The 20,757-nt window shown below is 39.3% G+C and overlaps 1 protein-coding gene across 1 annotated transcript; it reads right to left on the bottom strand.

The window, feature by feature from the left end:
• Positions 1-1,164: 1,164 nt before the first annotated feature.
• EMX1 (empty spiracles homeobox 1) lies at positions 1,165-20,443 on the bottom strand. Its single transcript, XM_053458099.1, has 3 exons — positions 19,849-20,443; positions 8,531-8,715; positions 1,165-1,770 (listed from the first exon to the last, which is right to left on the bottom strand). The coding sequence occupies exons 1-3, from the start codon at positions 20,195-20,197 to the stop codon at positions 1,603-1,605; spliced, it is 702 nt and encodes a 233-aa protein (XP_053314074.1). The 5' UTR covers positions 20,198-20,443; the 3' UTR covers positions 1,165-1,602.
• Between the last annotated feature and the right edge of the window lie 314 nt (positions 20,444-20,757).

The raw sequence follows: 20,757 nt of genomic DNA, 5'->3' as shown, positions 1-20,757 counted from the left end.
TGTATACAGCGCTGGGGGTTATATTACTGTATACAGCGCTGGGGGGTTATATTACTGTATACAGCGCTGGGGGGTTATATTACTGTATACAGCGCTGGGGGTTATATTACTGTATACAGTGCTGGGGGGTTATATTACTGTATACAGGGCTGGGGGTTATATTACTGTATACAGCGCTGGGGGTTATATTACTGTATACAGCGCTGGTGGTTATATTACTGTATACAGCGCTGGGGGTTATATTACTGTATACAGCGCTGGGGGTTATATTACTGTATACAGCGCTGGGGGTTATATTACTGTATACAGCGCTGGGGGTTATATTACTGTATACAGCGCTGGGGGGTTATATTACTGTATACAGTGCTGGGGGTTATATTACTGTATACAGCGCTGGGGGGTTATATTACTGTATACAGTGCTGGGGGGTTATATTACTGTATACAGGGCTGGGGGTTATATTACTGTATACAGCGCTGGGGGGTTATATTACTGTATACAGCGCTGGGGGGTTATATTACTGTATACAGCGCTGGGGGTGGGGGGAGAAAAATATTTTTGTTCCATGGGTCCTCCCTTTAAAGAGAATCCATCACCACAAGGGCTTCTAAGCAAAGAATGTAACAGTGCAATGTTTGACGTACGATAAGAACATTTTTCAAACTTTGCACCAGAATCACTATTTTCTACATTCAGTCCTTTGTGAGATTTCTGGTACCACTGATGAGATCGGGTTTTTTCGAGGTGACCACTTTAGAAGGAACATCGTCTTTATGTAGCTCAGCACAGGTCAACGACAGGAATGACAAGATAGGTGAACGTGGACAACAGTGAGCCCAACTGGGCCAACCAACTCCAGAAGTGGACCTGACCCATGGGCCCATGACCCAGAAGCTCCTAAGCAAGTACATTTTAGCATCACAATGGATCTGTGTGAAGAATGCCTGGACATGATGGGTAATGGCCTGAGGAATACTAAAATCTGTCCTATCTAACAATGGGACCAGCATTTCAGCCTCAACGATGGAGTAAGACTTTTCAAATGATCTCTCATACTATCTAGAGCCTCATTTTAGAACAGAACCATTTTTACCTGTTTTCCACGTAATTATTATTTTTTTTTCCCGTCCATACGTTTCAGAAGGATATAAAAGCGATCAAACATTATCTTTCAATATTATTTTTATTAACACACATTTACACACTAAATTGGTATTAGCTACTGTTTACTTTTTTTTTTAATCGGGAAAAGAAAATAAATTAAAAAATTAGAGGAAGAAAAAAAAAAAAGAGGTTAAAAAGATAGAAAGAGAACGTTTTGTAACCGTTTTTAGCCGATGGTCATCGTGCGACTGATTAATGTCTGATCAGTCTGCATAACCAGCCAGGGCCAGACCTCCTGTCCTCCTCCGACTCTGTAAGAAGTGCGGGGTGTCCTCTTTCTGCCGCTTTCTCCTGTTATCATCTGGCCTACAAGTCTGAAAGGTTCTCAATGTTTTGACGAGCTTGATCAGAATTTCCGTTTGTGTTTCACCCTCCAGTGAAGTCCACGAGCGTTTTATAGTCTGAAGCCTACTCTAGTAGTTTTTGTAGACCACGTTCCTAGTCATTGGATGTGACGTCAATGTCTTCTCCGTTGGGTTGCTTGGTGGCCATTCGCCATCGGTTAATGTGATGAGAACCCTTTTTCTTTTGCTCGCAGTCTGGTCCTTCCTCCTCCAGCTTCTGCCTCTTGTATTTTGTTCTCCTGTTCTGGAACCAGACCTTAACCTGTCAAGATGGGCAGAAGAACCTTGTTAGGAGGGTCTTGACATTTTGAGCAGCATTGAACATAACATTTATTCCATGACATAGCTAAGATTTTCACTGACAGGCAACACCATGGCCCTTCTCAGCTTTTGTTTTGCCCCAAAAAGGTTTATAAAGACCTAACAAAGTTGTCCATAAACCGTAGATGATGTATAAATAGGTTGGGCCGGAATATGGACTTTTGAGCGTTTGTAAATGAACCATTCCTGGCAATGCTTCTGATCTGAGCCATGTGTGTATTATTAACTCAATGGCAAGCACAGTAACTTAGACGGCTAGAACTTCTCAGCACATTCGCGCGACTTGTAAAGACCACAACATATGAAGCCTACGTTTGAATGGGAAAGAGAGTTGCATGGGTGTATTATGACATTGCGCAACAATACCACGGCATTCCTTCGTCAGGACTTTTACTGACCACCGGTGCCGCTTGTAACTTGAACACAAAGCTAGGATTTACGGTTCAACAAGCGGGAGCATTCCGCAGAACACAGACTGAATCAGATATTACTGGATCTGGCATTTAACTAAAAAGCCCAAAGTTAAGTGATTTCAAACATTCTCTATCGGTGTTCTAAGAACGTAAGGCGGTGGCGCGCATTGAAACCGTGTCGCCGTCGGGGGCGAAGCTGCCGTCAGCCAAAACGAGAATCCCGTGACCTGAATTTATTTCCCTACCTAAAGTCCAACGGGATTATACAGCCGAATAAAACGGAGCGAGAATGACGGGAATAAAGCGCGGGGGGGGGGGGATAATATCGTGCGTGAATGACAAAATAACATATATTTCAAACAGAATCCACTGGGTGAGAAAGCAGCGTGATGGCAATTATACACATTGACGGATTCCAAGATATGCAGTGTGATCCACAAACTCTAATTTGGCCACAATCCACAGGAATGTGAAAATATAAACTGCATGTTTAATACTCCAATTTCTAAGATGCAAAAAATGAAAGTCAGCGGGTGACGGGACTGGCAGACTCCTCTGTATAAAGGTCATGAAAAAAGGGCCCCCCCTCGAATCTATGGAATTTAATCAGATATAATAATAATTATTATTATTATATATTAAATAAATAATATATATAATATAATTATAATAATAATTATATATTTATTATATATATATCTTTTTTTAATATATAATTATTATTATTATTATTATTATTATTATTATGCCTTATAATTTAAATACTTTTAGAGTCAGAGGTGTGATGACAATTGTTCAGCTCCCGGAGCTGAAAGGGTTAAAATGCACAGTAATTCCATATAGTCCCATTAAAAGTAAACAGATTGTGTCTATCAGCCTCTGATTAACCCTTTGGGTCCCCAGACGGCCACCCTGGCTACTTTCTAAATGATCTGACCCCGAGACCCTTTAAATATTAACCCCTCAATACCCCGTCACGTGGATTCCATCGCAGTGATTCGCTGATGGTGTCAGCTAAGTGATTCTAATAAAGATCATTATAGAATAACCATATCGACTTCTTAGGAGGTGTAGATATACTGAATGAAATCACCTGTATTCAAGCAGGGATTGCAGCCGTGAGAAAAGCACCCATCGGGATGCTCAGATATCGTTATGCGTAGAGTAGTATATGAAGGAGTCGGCTCCAGGTTGGGGTAAAAAAAACCCTGCCCAGAGGAGCTTTTCGTTTCCATCTCTGTTGTAATTAATTACTCTGCTAATCAGAGACATCACACCTACGATGCTGTCCCTTAAAATAGATGTTTCTTGCCTATGGAAATGAAAATGATGTCATTTCACGACATAGAGGAATACTTTAAACCAAAGACCGGTGTACAATGAGAACGTGATCCTCAGTCCCCGTCCGTAAATTATACGCACGTCATTATCCTGTTCCTACTCCTGACATCATTACCATTTACCCTCCGACCCTCCTCCCCAGGATTTGCCCTATTTAACCCCTCGTATCATTGTCTCAGACACAAAGAGAGTGATGTCGGAAAAGGACTTATTGGGCCGTCTTATCTGTCCCAATTATCTGTATCACTTTTCATGTATTAATTATTGCAGGTATCTTTCTGCACATCCCCTGTGTTGTTAAATCTGTTACTGTGTTCCCCTGCTTTGAGTCTATTCCAGGTATCTACTACACTTTGTTTCTCTTTCTCTCGCTCATCTTTCTATGAAACATGCTTCCATCTTGGACTTCATTTAATCCCCTTCAATATCCCCCAAACCACCAAAACATTACTCTCTACCCCCCTAAAAAAAAAAAATGACCCCTCGATAATTATCACTAAGCCATTGGGATTGGATTTTAACGTCTTCGTGCCAATGAGGCAGGAGAATCCCCGCAATGTATTATTCGCACGCTGGCGGGAGATCTTTCCAGACACTTGATGTGCTTCTAAGTTATTTGACCAGCGGAATGTGCCGGAATAACACAGGGTTCTATTAAAGGCGCCCAGTATGATAGGCATGGTGATACCTGATCGCATGCACGGCTTCACAGGATTATCAGGTGCACACAGGGGTGAGCGGCAGAGACAGACCGGTACCTTACAAAGGAACCCGACTGACCTCTGACCTCTGACCCCATCACCGCCTTTGCTCTTGGAAGATCTGACCCCCCCTTTCCAAGTCAGATCGCGTCTCCCTCTTGTTTTTCTTAAGGAAATGTAATAAGTTGAGATGATAGAATTTCAGGTCCTTTGAGTTTGACGTTCATTAAAAACAAGCGCTTCTGGTGACGAATCATGCGGATTTCGTAATCGGCGTAATATGTTCTAGAGGCAAATATTTTTACCCATTTAATACTTTCGACAATTTATTTGAATAACCGCTCCTGGGGTAGATTCAGAGGGAATGATTTATTCACGATATACAAGGCCGAACAAGAGAAGGGTGGGTCTGGTTAAATGGCAGCCCCACCCACATTTCTAGTAACCACACCCCTCCCATATTACTCCCCCATTGTTACTAATTATGTCACAGGGGGAAGTGCACCCAAAGATCTAAATTAAATTAGTCGCTGTAGTATAAACAATGACACTGCAAGCTGTTAGCGTACGGTAGCCATGTTGGGAAACACAGGAAGTAAAAGTATGGTAACCAATAGCAACAAGGTCACAGCATTAGAACTGAATGGCAACATCTGTAACAAACAGCTCCTTTTCTTAGTAAAAACAATATAAATTGTCAGCTCAACCAAACGCCATTAGTTATGTCATCTCCTGCTCGTCTCTGGGGTGGTCGTGATTGTCGCCCCCCACTGAGAAAGCAGACCGGACCTGGTTGCTAACGTCCCCTGACATTAACCTCCATCAAATCAAGCTTTTTACCTCATATAATAAAAATTTTTTCCCCGAATGTCAGATTTGCAATGCTTTTGACGCACGCCTGACAGATTTAAGTTACACATAGTGTTTTGTGATATACAGGCAAATATACTATAGGATTCTAGAAAACAATTTGGTTTCCGCGGGCAACCACTCAAGCAAATCATTAATAACTGTTCTATGAATATTTTTTTTTCTAACATTGTCTAACTTCTCAATGTTAAGAGCCACGTTACATTAAGAATCCCGGAATCTCTTAAATTGATGATGTAACAGGTGGTCAATGGGCAACCCAAGGGCCAGACAGGGACCTCCTGGCTTCTTTCTGGCCATCAATTCAGTTCAAAAACCATTATGCTACATATATCTCCCAAATATATCAAAGTTTAAAGAAAGGGTGTGGTTAGATGCTGGGGGCGGGGCTTGTATTTATAGTATTGTATTTGATTTGCATAATTTAATCTATAAATTAATTTTCGGCTGTTTCTTTACCCATTGCTGTGAGATTAGGAGCTGTGGAACTCTGTGATACTGTCATAACCAGCAAATATTCTGAGCTCCTAGAAAACAGGGACGTCGGGGAGGAAAAAGGAGGCAAACCTAAACAGGGACCCCTGGGAGATATGCATTACATAACTTATCCCTTTTTAAAATCTGGACATATTTATCCCATCCACAAATGGGCGAATACAAAGATGACTTTCCGAGTTTTATCTCTAAACCTAAACAAGACAGAAAAATGTCAAATACAAGGAAAAAAAGGAAAGAAAAAAACCCCAAAAGTGTAAATATTCATACGATCGACTAGTTATTTTGTGCCGTCTGTTTAAGCTGAACAGAAACTAGTATAGGTGACAGTAATTTTAAATTACATTATCCACTTTTCTCACCGTAGGCGTTCTTTTCCGTCAAAAATTCTAATTTATACAGAAATCGCTCCTGCGAGGCAAACTTTCCGCAATATCGCACTGCTGGATTATTTGCATATCTGTTAGCTCATCAGCCAATGGGGAGGCAGCCCTCGCCACCAACATTCTCACCCCTCCCATCTATATGCAAATTGATTGGCGCTAAACCTGGCGGACAAAACAATGTTTCCGTATTCCTGGCAGAAAGAACCGAATACAGGGAAAAAAAAACAGCGTAAGGTGGAGGAGAAAAAAAATATTGATTAAAAGGTGCGTCTCAGCATACGGTGACCTTAATAATGGCCTAATTCTGACTGTAAGCTCTTGGGAACAGTAGAACCCAAAAGAACCCGTGTTGCATTCGCTACTTCCTAGCACACGGTTTATATACTTCTCTAAAAATATGTCTTTTTTTTTTTTCACCCCAATTCCAGATTGCACTACACGTGGAAATAAAAGCAGGAATTAAGTGGTCCCGTTGTACAGCGCTGTGGAATATGATGGTGCTATATAAATCAATAAATAATAATAAGTGGTCCTTCAAAAATTGACCTGATTTAATAGAGGATGGATAGGGCCAAAGCTATCACGGAGGGTGCGGAAGGGCATCTGACCAATCGTAGTGCTCCCCCATAACTGTGAAGGGCCACTGCAATAGCAGAGGAGGGTAAATGGGGGCAGCTTCTTCAATGTGTACCCCTAAGATCTCTAATGGTGGACTGGGTTTAACGAGACACACAAAACTCTCTTCTTCAATAGGGATCATGGGGGTGCTGGCAGTTTTTCCACATAGGGGGCAATAAGACCACTGGATAGATGTAAGAAGGGGCAAAAACAGAGGGGTAGCATTATCTCCTTTAGCAAAGGCTAAAACAGAGCTACTTGCCGGATGTCAAATTTCAAATGAAATGAAACTTAAATTTCATATGGACCGAGGATATCAAATCTTCCAAATTTACCCCTTTCGGAGTTCCTATTTTTTTTCTTTGTCTGTGAATCCATCATATTCTGCCCCCCCCCCCAGTTTAGCATGCCTTTGACAGTCCTGTGCAACACGCCATAATACACCTTTAAATGGACAACACGGGAAGCTGGCAGAAGGAGCACATAAAGAATCAAGCAAGAGGAGTGGTGGCGTTTTATCCTCCCTACCCCCGGTGGCCACCTGTGGAACTGCAGTCAACAAAACCCGATTGCCCCGAACGTGACGGCAGCAGGTCTCCAGGTTTATATTGTACCATAGAGTAACTCGGTGAGAAAGACCTGCTTCCGCCTCACCAGAACCTCAGCCAAGAGTCTGACTGAGAGCGATAGGAATTATGGATTGGAGGCTCCGATCGACCCGGAGGAATAATAAAAATAATCATTTCATGCTATTTATCACTAAAACACAAAGTGATTTGTGTTCCGTGTGCGAGATCCAGCTCCGACGCTTCTCGGAGCCCCGGATTGTATGGGGTTATAATTAACACGCATCTCCATATGCTGCCAGCGCTCCGTGCTGCCGTAAGACGGAAACGAGGGGAGCCTTCGGAGCGCTAGCTGCGCAGAGATGCCGGCTTAAAAATGGAAATATTAGCATACAAAGCTGAATAATATCACAGATGGTTTGCAGTAAATGTGCCGGAGAATATACACAAATAAGCGAGCGCGTTCAGCTGCGGCGGCTGCGGGCGCAGAGCGTGGAACGTGCTGCATTTCGCAAACCGTGGTGCAAATTTACAACACGCAAACCTACTGGGGAGGGGGAAAAAATCTGTGCCTCCCCAAAAAATAATAATAATAACATAATCAGGACATAAACTGCTTTATATAAAAAAAAAAGTGTAGGATCAGCGATTAGGATATATATAATGATGTAAATACGGTATGTTTGGGGGGGGGGCATTCCGGAGATAGAGCGAGGAATTCCAAAAATTCCTTGGGATGATGTTTTAGGGTTTCCAAGGTTACCAAGTCATTTGGAGCCCTCCATACAGGAGCCTAACTATAGGGGTCTGTATAAAGGTATCTGCAGGTAATTGCCCCGTCTCCAGAATAACCCCGTGTGTTTCTGTGGTGCTTACACAGCAGGTTTGCCCTCTTTATCTGGAAGACGTAACGTCGCAATGTGATCTGCCCGTATTATATGGGTCGTGGCGTGACAACGCGTGTTCTATCCATGTCATGGCTCTTTTGCACATACAGTCCCGTTTGGCACATATTGCTTCCAGTAGCCAACGGCAGTAAGTGAGACCATCTCGGCCGGATCAAAGGGCCACAATTTCCACCTAGCTGCGTTTCAGGGCCAAGGGTTGGGGCTCTAGAGTTGGTTCTAGGTGTTATAGAACCATATACAAAAAAGATCCTTAGGATCCCCGTGGATTTAATTATTCATAAAAACAAGAATAAAAATGCATATATTTACATTTTATCATGTTAAAAAAAGATATTGTGATGAGGTTCTTATATGATGAAAAACCCTAAAGGTTGTTAATAATCCTCGGAACGTGCGCGGTTACCTGCGTTTCCGACAGGCTGAGGCTGCTGGCCAGCTGCTTCCTTTCTGCTCCGACCACGTAATGGTTTTTCTCAAACGCTCTCTCCAACCTCAGGAGCTGGGACGGGGAGAACGCCGTCCGGATCCTCTTGGGCTTCCTGGCAAAGGGGCCGTGGAGTAACAAGCTTTCTTGGGACACGTCGCTGCCTGGAGGACAGAAGAAGGCGAGGAGGGGTGTGAGAGTCACTATAATACAATATGCACAACATTTAACACTTTGACTGCCATATAAGAAGCAAAAACATAGACCCTGCCGGCAGATCGGCCCCCGTCGACTCAAACCTTAATCAGTCGTTGGTCTCGTCTTAGATTCAGGAGCCGTATGCCTATCCCATGCATGTTTAATCCCCTCACTGTATTACCCTCTACCACCTCTGCTGGGAGGCTGCTATGACAATTATAACAATGATGTCCTTTACACCCCATCACAGGGCAGATTTTGTGTTGGCTGTGTAGGGGTGCCGTATAGACGCTGCAGTCTGTATAGTTTAAAACACAGCTCCATCCTCACATATCTATACTGACCCGTTCTCATACACGTCCAACAATTTCACAGCACGTCTCTTTGGCACTCATTCACGGCTGCGCGCCACCTTTAAAGCATTTTATTTTTTTACAGGTTACAGTTTGGGGACCAGTAGTCTTTGGGCTGTAAATAATGTAACATAGATAATGCTGGATTCAGGGCCCGGACCGGCGATGACGAGGTAGCCCCGGCACTTTAAGACCAGCCGCCTGTTGATGTACGGCTGGATAGGCGCGGCCGCACACAACCTTTTTATGCTCATGCTGGGGTGGCAGATTTGCTCAGACTAATAACTAGGTTAAAATACCAAGTGACCCTGTTTAGTTTGGCCAGTCCTTCCCTGATAACCCCCCCTCTCCTCCCCTGTCCCTCTCTTTCCCCCCCTGCACCCCTTTTTCCTCCCTGTTAGCTCTTTTCTCCTCTATCCTCCCCTGATGCCCCCTCCACTCCCCCTGTCCCCCCCTTTCCTCCCCTGATGCCCCTCTTTTCTAGGAGGTCAGAATGTTTGCTGGGTATGAGGGGATCGCAGGGTTCTACAGCCCTAAAAGCCCCGATAATGTGTATAGAAACAGGAGACGGGGTTATAAATAAATGTGTAAATAGCACATTCATTGTCTATAAATGCCTTGCTTACTCTGCAACCTGAAAAGCTATAAATAGGTCACAAAGTCACAAAAAAGTCTGAGCAGAGTCCAGCCACGCCTCTAGCCACACCCCCTAAGAGAACAGTGTTCCTTATTGGCCAGTTCAGATACTGGGTTAAAAGGGTTAATGCTTGCCCCAGTGTCCTGTGCACGCGCCTTCCGTGGACGGGAATACATTTCACGGGGATACTATAAATAAAATAATCCGCTCGGCTTTATGATGTCATAACACGACCCGCGGCCGATTAATTAAAGACGACGGGCTGTAAAAACGCAAAACAAGCTTGTTAAGTGAAAGCGCGCCGCTGTTTTATTTTTCTGTACAGATGATATTCATGCTATTAGCGCGTAATTAGTTAAAGTCACTGGTTACGTGTCCCAGCCGCAGCACATCGCAGCCGTCTCGCCTCAAACCCGTTAATCCGTGTAGACATCGAACCATGAGAGCCCCGGACGTCTCTCACAAAGGAACCGAGAACTGCCCCGGTCTCCTGTGGAGGTTCTGTGTCTCCGTACCCACTGGCCAACTCGCTGGGCTACGTGGCTCATACACAACTAGCCAGATCTTCCCTGACATGCGCGGTGGCCGTCCCATAAGCCCCTGTTATATACGTGATATATATCTATAGATTGTATGCTCTTTTGAGCAGGGCCCTCCTCCCCTGTTCTCTCTGTAAGTCAAATTGCTTTGTTATATACTACATGTTACATCCTGTCTACCCATTGTACAGCGCTACGGAATATGATGGTGCTATATAAAACAATCAATAATAATATACAGCATGTACATGCGCAGCGAGATGTCATGGAAGTAAAACTATAGAGAAGCAGATCCTGAAGACGTTATAAAGACGGCCAAGATTAACCGGGCATATAAAATAACCCTTTCGCTGCCGGGAGGGGTAAGCGATCTACGGGGCTCCTTTTCCTAATATATTCATACCTATTGCACCCCAGTCTAATGGTTTGTAGACTATGTCACTTATTTTTTTGACAGCATTTATTCCTCCTCCCCTTTATTATACCGTAACCCGTAAAGTACTAAGTACATTTATTACGCTCAATAAATAAAAATATATTCAATTGGACATTTATGATAAATACATATAATTATACTATAATGATTACAGAATAGGGAAAAAACCAAGATAACACAAAGAAGGGTTTTATTTCTGATTTACAGCTAGTTGGGGGGCTTCAGAATTATCTAAGGACATTGCATCTGGAGTTGGTGCCGGCTCACACTGACCGCAGTACCAACACTTGACCTATAGAGGGAGCAAAAAGTGTTTGCGAAGAAATATATCAGGGTTCTATCAAGAGCCCCTCTTCAAGGCATGCGCTGTGCTTTCCACCCTTATATCCACCTCCAAGGATTGTAACTTTACTTTATAATGAAATATTACGCGACAATCATTATAGTATTTCATGTCAATAACAAATGGTCATTTTTGTTCATGTATGTATTCCTCCAGACGTGATAAATATCTATAGATTGTAAGCTCATTTGAGCCGGGCCCGCCTCACCTGTTTCTATAAATCAGATTGTTATGCAACTTACTAATTGTTATATCCCATTGTACATCGCTATGGAATATGATGGCACTATATAAAACAATAAATAATCATAGCAGATCTCCCTAGATTGTAAGCTTGTGAGCCCACATTACCTAATGTATCCGCTCGTCTTATTCTGTCGGTTCTAGTTTTGTCAGACCCTTTGAATGTAGGGACTGTAAGAAGCGCTGCAGGAATTTTTGGCGCTATCGAAATAAAAGATAATAATAATAAATAAAGTGCTAATAAATGTTATATATCTATATGTAATTATACACATCTATCTATCATCTATCTATCTATCCATCTATCCATCTATCTATCCACCTATCCATCTATCTATTTATCTATCTATCTATCTATCTATCTGTCTATCTATCTATCGAGAGATGCCAGTCCTATGCATGCTTAAATTCTCTTATTATATTAGCATCTACCACTTCTGCTGGGAGGCTGTTCCATTTATCCCCTTGGTAAAGTAAAACTACCATTAATCTTAAAAAGAAAACGCAGTTTTAAGGGATTTGGGTTTAGTGTTTAATAAAGCTTATTTGACCCATTGTGTGTATGCGTGTGCGTGTGGATGGGTATTATAAGCAGATGATTAGACTTTATCCAATCATACATAAAACGCCATTTTTATTCTACTTCTCACATATATTCTTTAGTATTTTATTACATCCATCCGGGGTCAAATGGAGAATTTTCTGTATTTTTAAAATATTTTAAGGATGAAGTCACCCGTTGAAATGATTGACATCCTCAGCATCTGGCGGTATTAGGATCTTTAAAATGAATGTGCAGACCATTTCATCAAATTGTAAGACCCCTGGTATTTCAGGCAGCCTGTTTAAGAAAGGGTTAAACAATAAAAAAAAACCCCATTGGTGAAGCTAGAGATAATTCAGAGCCTGGCTGAATGTGATGAGAGTTTCAGTCCATTGCAGATTGGGGAAGTGGCCCATCCCAAATTTACTGCTATGGAATACAACTCCCAGTATGCTGAGCCAACCACTGGGCCAAAGCTTTGACTCCAAAGTCTCCAAGCTGAGCTGCACAAGATTTACCAGGACAAACAAGGACAGAAATTCGATTTGAAAATCTAAATTCCACATTCATTTATTTTTTGGGGAAAAAATCTATTTATTTATTTTATCTAATAATTATAAAACACGTTTAATTTTTAGACCCCTTAAGAACATTTTGCTATGAATGCACATGTATGTGGATAGATGTGTGTGTCTATCTATCACACATGTATGTAAATATGTGCATGATGCAGAAACAGAAGAACCAACAGAAAAATGCATATTAAAAAATATTAAATTATTAGAAATTAAATAAATTCCTTAAAAGTGATAAATTCTATATTACAGACATCAGTCCTTAATTATTTAATGGAAATATAAGAGAGATAAAGGTGGTGGGGAAAATATGTCCAATTACAGTCATTAATCATAAGCAATGTGTTTAATATAAATAGGAATGAACAGAATGCTTCTGGATCGAATCCAAGTCATTTCACATTATAAACATTATAGTAAAGAGAGGGATTATTCATAATGATGCAATATTCTGGGGGGGTCATCTCCTTCCATCTCAACGGGGATTTTATATGTGAATCATTACCTGAAACACTCCTTACAATCACAGAGAAGCTAAAAATAATCAATAATCATTTCAGAAAAACCATGGATTTTTTTCCCAAAATTTTTGCAGGAAAACTTTTTTTTATTAAAATGAATCATTTTAAGAAATTAAAAAAATTAATGTTAACTTGTCTGAAAAATAGCTTTATTTCTTTGTATAGAACTTCATTAATTATCAACAACAGAAAACATTTGTGTTTTATGGAGGAATTTTTATTATTTTATCTTTTTTGTGTATAAAAAATGACGATGCAGCAGATTTATGCTATATATCTCTGGTTAGAAGTTACCTTTGGATTTGGAAATAAAGTCAGCCGTTTTGGTTAAATTACAAAAAGCAGAATAAAATAAAATACAAATAATTGAGCTTTTGCCACAAAAACATAACAAATTCCAAATTTACTATCACGTTTTAGATTGAATATACTTTGTGTGCGCTGGATATTTAATTTATTAATTTAATATTTTTGAAAATATTTTTGAACCCTGTCCGTTTTTTAAAAAAGGCATATATTTTGATGGGTAGGATATTTTAAAAAAATACGTTTTAAATATTTTGAAAAAATATATTAAAGAAATAAATGTGCCTGTAGTTTTCATAAAAGATTGGCAATTGGTTTTGGAAAATGTATGCTTCTATTTAAGGTTTTCTTTATTTTTATACATCAGTACAACAAAAAATGTGTGATTTTTTTAAAAAATGTACAAAGTCTGTTTTCTATATTATTTCTAATCTGACATTGTGAAAATGATAAGGATTTTAATAATTTCCCTACCTTCCTAATATTTTACATTTTTTATATACTTGTTTTAAATATCTGAATGTTAATTAGTGTTATTATTTCATATTTCGTTTCAAATTATTTAACAGAATTATTTTTTTTTGAAAAATGATATAAACTATAGAATTCTAATTTTATTTCGATTTTTGGCTGATTTTTTTTTATTGTAAAAATGCATACCTTTGTCTACAATAATAATAAAAATAATCCCTTAATATTATCCGTTTTAATGTAAAATTCAATCTCAGAGTGCAGTTTCTGTGGAATTCCTTTAGAATTTTTGTAATATGGGTTCTGTTTCCATGAAATCTCTCGACAGCCTTGCTTTGCTCTGACATGGCTGTGAAAGGACTCATTAGCTGATGTTGTTTTGTCCTTGGATGTCAAGGAGTTGAGAAATGGATCCTGGTGGGAATGGAAGAAATCTGCAAAGATCTTCATTCTGTGTGACTGAGAGGTTTTGGACCCTTGCTAAGAATGCCTAATTTAGACCCCAAAAAAATCTACAGGGATAATATTGCTTTTAAAAAATTTTGTACCAAATATTTAATTGCCCTAAAATAAAGGGGGGATTTCAGATTTATGAAATTGCTAGCTGGGTATCCTAATATTGTATTAACCCTATAATCAAAAGGACCCTTTAGCTGCCAGACTTATTGAGAAAACGCATGGTATTTTACAAATTATTGGTGAAACTATATATATATATATATATATATATATATATATAAAACCTTAACTCTTTGGGTTCCAGACAAGTCTGTGGCCAATTCTATATGTTTTAAGCTCAGAAAATAGCAATAAGTACACATATACAGATAAGTATGACCCCCCCTTCCCTTGGCTGTGCATGCGAGGAGTTGTTGATACAGAGCATGGATATAGGTTTGTTTTGTCTCTGGGAGATAATGAATGATGTGGAAATTGGACAGTAAGTATCTGAATTGTTTACAACACAAGAGATTGTAAAAGTGTAAAACAAATATGTGTAGGTTAACAATTAGCACATGGAAGGGGATGGGAGGGGGCAGCAGGGACGGTGCTTAAGAAACAAATAAACAGCTTCCATTTGCTCAGTAAGACATTCCCAGTAATGGAGCCATTTAAAGGCTCATTATAGAGCTCTGCAAAAAGACACAACCACTTTAACTCACCCCCAACATGGAAAGATAGATAGATAGATAGATAGATAGATAGATAGATAGATAGATAGATAGATAGATAGATAGATAGATAGTGTCTCTCTTTCTCTCTCTCTAAATATAAATGTATTATTATTCACACCTGTAGCAGACAATGGGTTAAGCAGTTCTTGGTGCAAGGGGGGGGGGTATTAACCATTTCACTGCCAGGCTGCATAATACACCCAAGATGTTCCCCAAACTGGAGCCTCTAAGGCAGAGAAGTGACAGATTGTCGGGGTCTGCGGTCCAGCAGCCAGCAATTATAAGAAGATGGAATTATTGCATTATTATAAAAATGACTAATTGGCTGCAGCTGAACGGCTTCATATGTAGAACTGATGATATTGCGTGGATGTGGTATCTGTTTTTGGTTTTTGCTTATTCTATTTCTTACATTTTTTTAAATATATATATATATATATATATATTTATTTTTTTAATTCCAGTGTTTTACATCTCTATTTTTTTCTCGCCCTGGATTAGAAGTGGTTAGGGATATAGTTACAGAATACAGAATTACAGTTCATGACAAAATGTATGGATGAGGATACATATATATAGGCAGATTAAAGCGGTACATGTATACAGGTGTCTTTAACTGAGCCCAATTAATTAATTGAGAGTGTAGACCCTCTGATAGATAGTAAGAGCACAGGAGCAGAGCCCCCTATTCCTTCTGTATCAGTATTTTCTTAATATTTATTTTAATAAAAAAATGTTTTTACTCTCTTTATTGCAATAGCGCTCAGGAATAGCTGGTGCTCTATTGATACAATGTTATAGTGCACACCGTCATTTTGCATTATATATCTATATATATACAATTTATATATCACACAAACAGGGGTGTGTGACGTCATTTAATACATTGTACTGTGTCTGATTACCATAGGCATCTACACCTGCTAATAACATACCCGTGTCGGTATGTATAGTTACATATATATGCGTAAACAGGCACCTGTATGTAACTATATACAAATATATCCATACATTTACATACTTCAGATGCGATATATATGAATGCAGATATCTATACATATTTATTACATTCATAGGTTCATGTGGATGCACAGGTGGAGGGGGTAATAATAATAATAATGATAATAATAACGATGCCTCGTTTTTTTGATGCCCCCAATGATTATTGGTTGAAGTGACATGCCAGGGCTTGGATTTTATATGATGTTAACCCATTAGTAACCTAAAAGACACATTCTGTGATAGTTTATAACCCATTGCACCATCTAATCTACTATCTATTTTGGGACTGTTTTATTCATATACCTCTATAAAGTGTGTACCTATCACATATAGTTATACCTATAGGTGACAAATAGCTCTGATCCTCCCATATCACCCATACTTTCCCCTGATCACTTACTCTTCTCTGGGAATCACTGCAGAGCTCCCTTAAAACGCGTCTTCCAAGTCTCCTCTTCGTAAGAGTTCACAGTTCAGTGATCAAGAACCTAACCCAACTTCCAACTGAGGACATCAGACTGGGGCTACCACCTCCTGGTGACAAATTGGACCAGATTCCCACCAATTGTAATTCACTGGGCAGTGACATTTAGGTATAGTAATTAACTGATAAGTTATTGGTGGGGTGACATTGTCATATTTACCAAAAGGACCCTTTCTACACCTTGTGTCACCTGCCACCCCACTACACACTGCATGCTGTCAAGAGGGGGTCTCTGCAGAAGTCACCCCCTTTCATTATTCTATATCAATGGAACAATAACACAAATGCACATGGAACTCAGTGTCATCTCTAATAACCCAATCAGTAGGGGATCAATGACTCGGTTTAACTGATTTATAGAAGACTCACAGTGCAATCCCCTATAAACCATTCCTATAGCCCTGGCTTCCATAAGTGATAATTATACTCTTAAGCCATGTACAAAAAATATTGTTAGTTGTGAAAATAGCCCTGGGGTCATGAGATAGAAATAATATGGTAACCAGGGCATTTTGAAATAGCAGTGAAAATCCTTATTTTTATTATATTTTAAGAAGTTTAATATTATATGCACCTTATGTATAGAAAATATTGCCCCTGTTCATGACCCCCCTATGTATGTCCCTGTAAAGCTTTCAACCTGAATTAGGAATGGGTTAGGAATCAGGAGTGTGTATATATATATACATAATCAATAATAATAATAAACATAATAATCAAACATTTATTTTAAATAATCCCTATTTAGCGGAAATCAACTTTAATAGGAGATAGGAAACCTTTCACATTCTACCAGCTGTGATTAATAATAATAGATTGTATAATAATACAATTATTAATAATAATACACTGCATAATCATACATTGATGAATAATAGATTGTATAATAATACATTGATTAATAATGATACACTGTATAATCATATATCTATTAATAATAATAGATTGTATAATAATACTTTGATTAATAATAATACACTGTATAATCATATATCTATTAATAATAATATATTGTATAATAATACATTGATTAATAATGATACACTGTATAATCATATATCTATTAATAATAATAGATTGTAAAATAATAATTTGATTAATAAAAATAAATCCTAATGCTGACACTCTGCATGGAAATCATTCACTTAATATTTGCTAGGAAATCAGTAAAGAAATGTGTTCCATTAAAAATAATATTTTTTACATTTAATGGCAGCCCAGATCATTGGTAAGAGTTATATTTAGAGTATAAATATTTTTTCTGTGATTCCCAAGTGTTCCTCAGCACATACAGACATTAGTGTGGGCATATGGGGGGGGGTCAAAGCCTATGCACCAATAATGAGGATCCCACAATTGGATGACCGCATGCAATTTTGATTTTGATTTTAGGAAATTAGGCCTGTGGCATTGGGACTGACAGGGCAGCCATTCTTTAACTATGCTGGTTGGTGACCCCCAAAAGGCAGCTTTACTCAATTGAGCAAGGGATGTAATACGATTTTCAATAAGACTTTTACATCTCTCTGGAGAGGCCAGAAGTTATAATATAATATAATATTCTTATATCAGACAGCAATACAAACAAAACAAGCTGACCTTTCTATACACTGCTCAGATATTATAAATGATCAGGCAATATATCAGTCCAAACTGCAGAGTAGTGGGGATATCAGTAAGGTCACAGTAGTCTCCCTAACCCTGCTTCTTCAGTAGGTTATACTCAGTATTTCACCTTAACCTAACAGAGAAACTTTTCAGAACTTGGTTTGTTTTTATTGCAACAGCCTACCAGTTCCTGCTTTTGTGTCACATGACAGTTTAGCATTCCCTGAAAAATTATGGGCAAGGGAAAATTTTACATAATTAAAAAATAATTCCTGAGAAGGGGTTGGGGATTCAGCAATACTAGGAATTTTGTTTCGAATGCTGCGTTTAGTTATAAAAGTGTAGGTAGCTTGGAAATAATTATCCTTTTGACAAATGACATTCCCTTCATGTTTAAGTTCCCTTACTCTATTAGCCTCTACCACTTTTGATGGGAGGCTCGTCCACTTATCTACCACCCTCTCTGTAACGAAAAACTTCCATAAATTGTATCTAAGCCTCTGACCCTCTGGTGTTAGATTATGGTTTCTTGTTGTAACTCCTTTGAAATAAACTTCTCTCCTGTACTTTGTTAAATCCCTTTATGAATTTAAATGTTTCTATCATATCCCCCGTCTCTCTCTCTCTACTCTCCTCTCCCTAGCTAGCCATGCTGCAGGATCTCATAGCCAGGGGCAATGGGTCAATGAACAGCTCTAGAGATAAATCTATTCCCCCCCCCCCCTGGAACAATCCCTTTGATCTCCAGTGAAAGCCTGATTGGGATTTCCATGTATAACCCGGTAATGAGTAAAGAAGTGAAATCACTGGACAAATTATACCAGACAGAACAGAACTCATCCCCATCTCCTACCGACTTCCTCCAAGAAACTCCCCAAAGCCATACACTACAAAAATAATAGTAAATATACGTCATATATATATATATATATATATATACATACATTTATTTATATTATATTTACTTTTTATATACACATACATTGGTTTCCTTTAATTAGTTTATTTATGTTACAAAAGTCTCTTTAGTTCTCTCCATATAGTTATGTCCACTATTTGCATTTTTCCTCTTTGTATTGCAAATATTTGTATTTTTTTATTTTTTATATAATATGTTCTGTTATTCTACCTCCTGTAAAAGTCTTGCGATCACTTGTCAAATGATTGATCTATGTTATTTTTTTTGCCATCTTCAAGATTTTTCTGCTTCAAAAGAGTTTCTGTAAACCTTAATTTACAGTAAGTTTGAAAAAAGTAATAATAATAATAATATTTATATAATAATAATAATAATAATAATAATAATACGTATAATATAATGCGAACTGCAAAGAAACCTTTCTATGTTCCAAAGGAATAACCCGACCGAAGTGATAGATTAACACCAATCGCGCTTTCTCCGGCGCGATCTCACTCCGAATTAAACCTGATCCGTTTTTATAATGCATTCACTTGGTTTGGGATAAAATATTGTTGTTGGTTTTTTTTTTTTTTTTAAAAACATTCTCTTAAATTTAACGGTTTTCCTCCAGTTCAGTATTTGCTCTATGGTGTTTATATTAAAAACATACAATCAAAAATACAATAATTACAATGAATTAATACAAAGTATTTACAGTTTTACTACTGGAAACACATATAATAAACTTAATATAGATATACCGGTATATAGATATATATTATATAGTTTAAGACATACACATATAATGGCATTTTAAATATAAATAGATACATTTAATGTGGTTTATATATGTTTTTATATACCGGTATATATGTATAAGTGCAGCTGTTAAGGTGATGCTGTGTCTGTGGGAATTTTGTGAGGTCTCATACACTGCTAGGTGGTCCCCCATACAAGTTACCTTGAAATCTGTGGCCGAAGAACCTGTTTCTGAGAACCCATGGGTAGAAGTTGAGGGGGTCCCTGTGCTGGGGTCCAAAGAATGAGTGTGGGTGCTGGAGATGAGAGGCCCCCAGCTGGTGAGGGTGGACAGTCAGTGATGGGTGGTTGACCGCTTCTGGAAAGACCAGCTCAGGGTTGTTGTAGAGAGACCTTCCAGCAGGGCTGGGGAACCCACCGACAAAGGCTTCTGCAGTGGAGCTGGGGTAGCTCAGGGTTGGTGGTCTCAGTGGTTCTTCTGAAGACAGGTGATTGTCCTTGGCCACCAAAGATTCAATTGTAAAGCAACGTTTACCTGCTGGCTGAAACATGGTTGGCAAAGTCCTAAAGATGTGTTCCTCTTAACTAGGACCTCAATGTAAAAAAGAAACAAAATTCAGCCCCCCACCCCCAAAAAATGTATGGAGAACTATCCACAAAGATGAGAAGAGAAGGTCAATGTGATGTCCACAGGAACCAGAAACGACGAATGTTCCATGCAACCAAGGATCTTCTAGGGTCTGTCTCCAGCCTTCACTGAAACAAGGCTGCCTCCAGCCTCCACCGAGACCCAGCTACCTCCAGCCTCCACCGAGACCCAGCTACCTCCAGCCTCCACCGAGACCCAGCTGCCTCCAGCCTCCACCGAGACCCAGCTACCTCCAGCCTCCACCGAGACCCAGCTGCCTCCAAGCTTCACAAGGACAGGAATGGCTCCAGGCTTCGCAGAGACCAGGCTCCCTCCAGCCTCCAAGAAGATCAGACTCCTTCCAGCCTTCACAGTACCCAGCCTTTAACAACAAAAAACACAATCTCTGCAGGGTCTGCAGACCACAAGCTCAGAAGATTCAGCAGAGCAGACTGTGTTTGTTACCTGCCAAGGCTAACTCTG

Source organism: Spea bombifrons, chromosome 1 (genome assembly GCF_027358695.1).
Source record: "Spea bombifrons isolate aSpeBom1 chromosome 1, aSpeBom1.2.pri, whole genome shotgun sequence".
Lineage (NCBI taxonomy): Eukaryota > Metazoa > Chordata > Amphibia > Anura > Pelobatidae > Spea > Spea bombifrons.
This window is presented reverse-complemented; position numbering and strand designations above follow the sequence as displayed.

Bases quoted from the DNA above. Each gene is read 5' to 3' on its own strand.
- EMX1 (XM_053458099.1), bottom strand. From the start codon at position 20,197: ATGTTTCAGCCAGCAGGTAAACGTTGCTTTACAATTGAATCTTTGGTG. The intron at 8,716-19,848 runs GTAACTTGTATG...TCTGTCCTCCAG, and splicing joins CTTCGGCCACAGATTTCAAG to GCAGCGACGTGTCCCAAGAA. The intron at 1,771-8,530 runs GTAACCGCGCAC...CCATCTTGACAG, and splicing joins TCAGCCTGTCGGAAACGCAG to GTTAAGGTCTGGTTCCAGAA.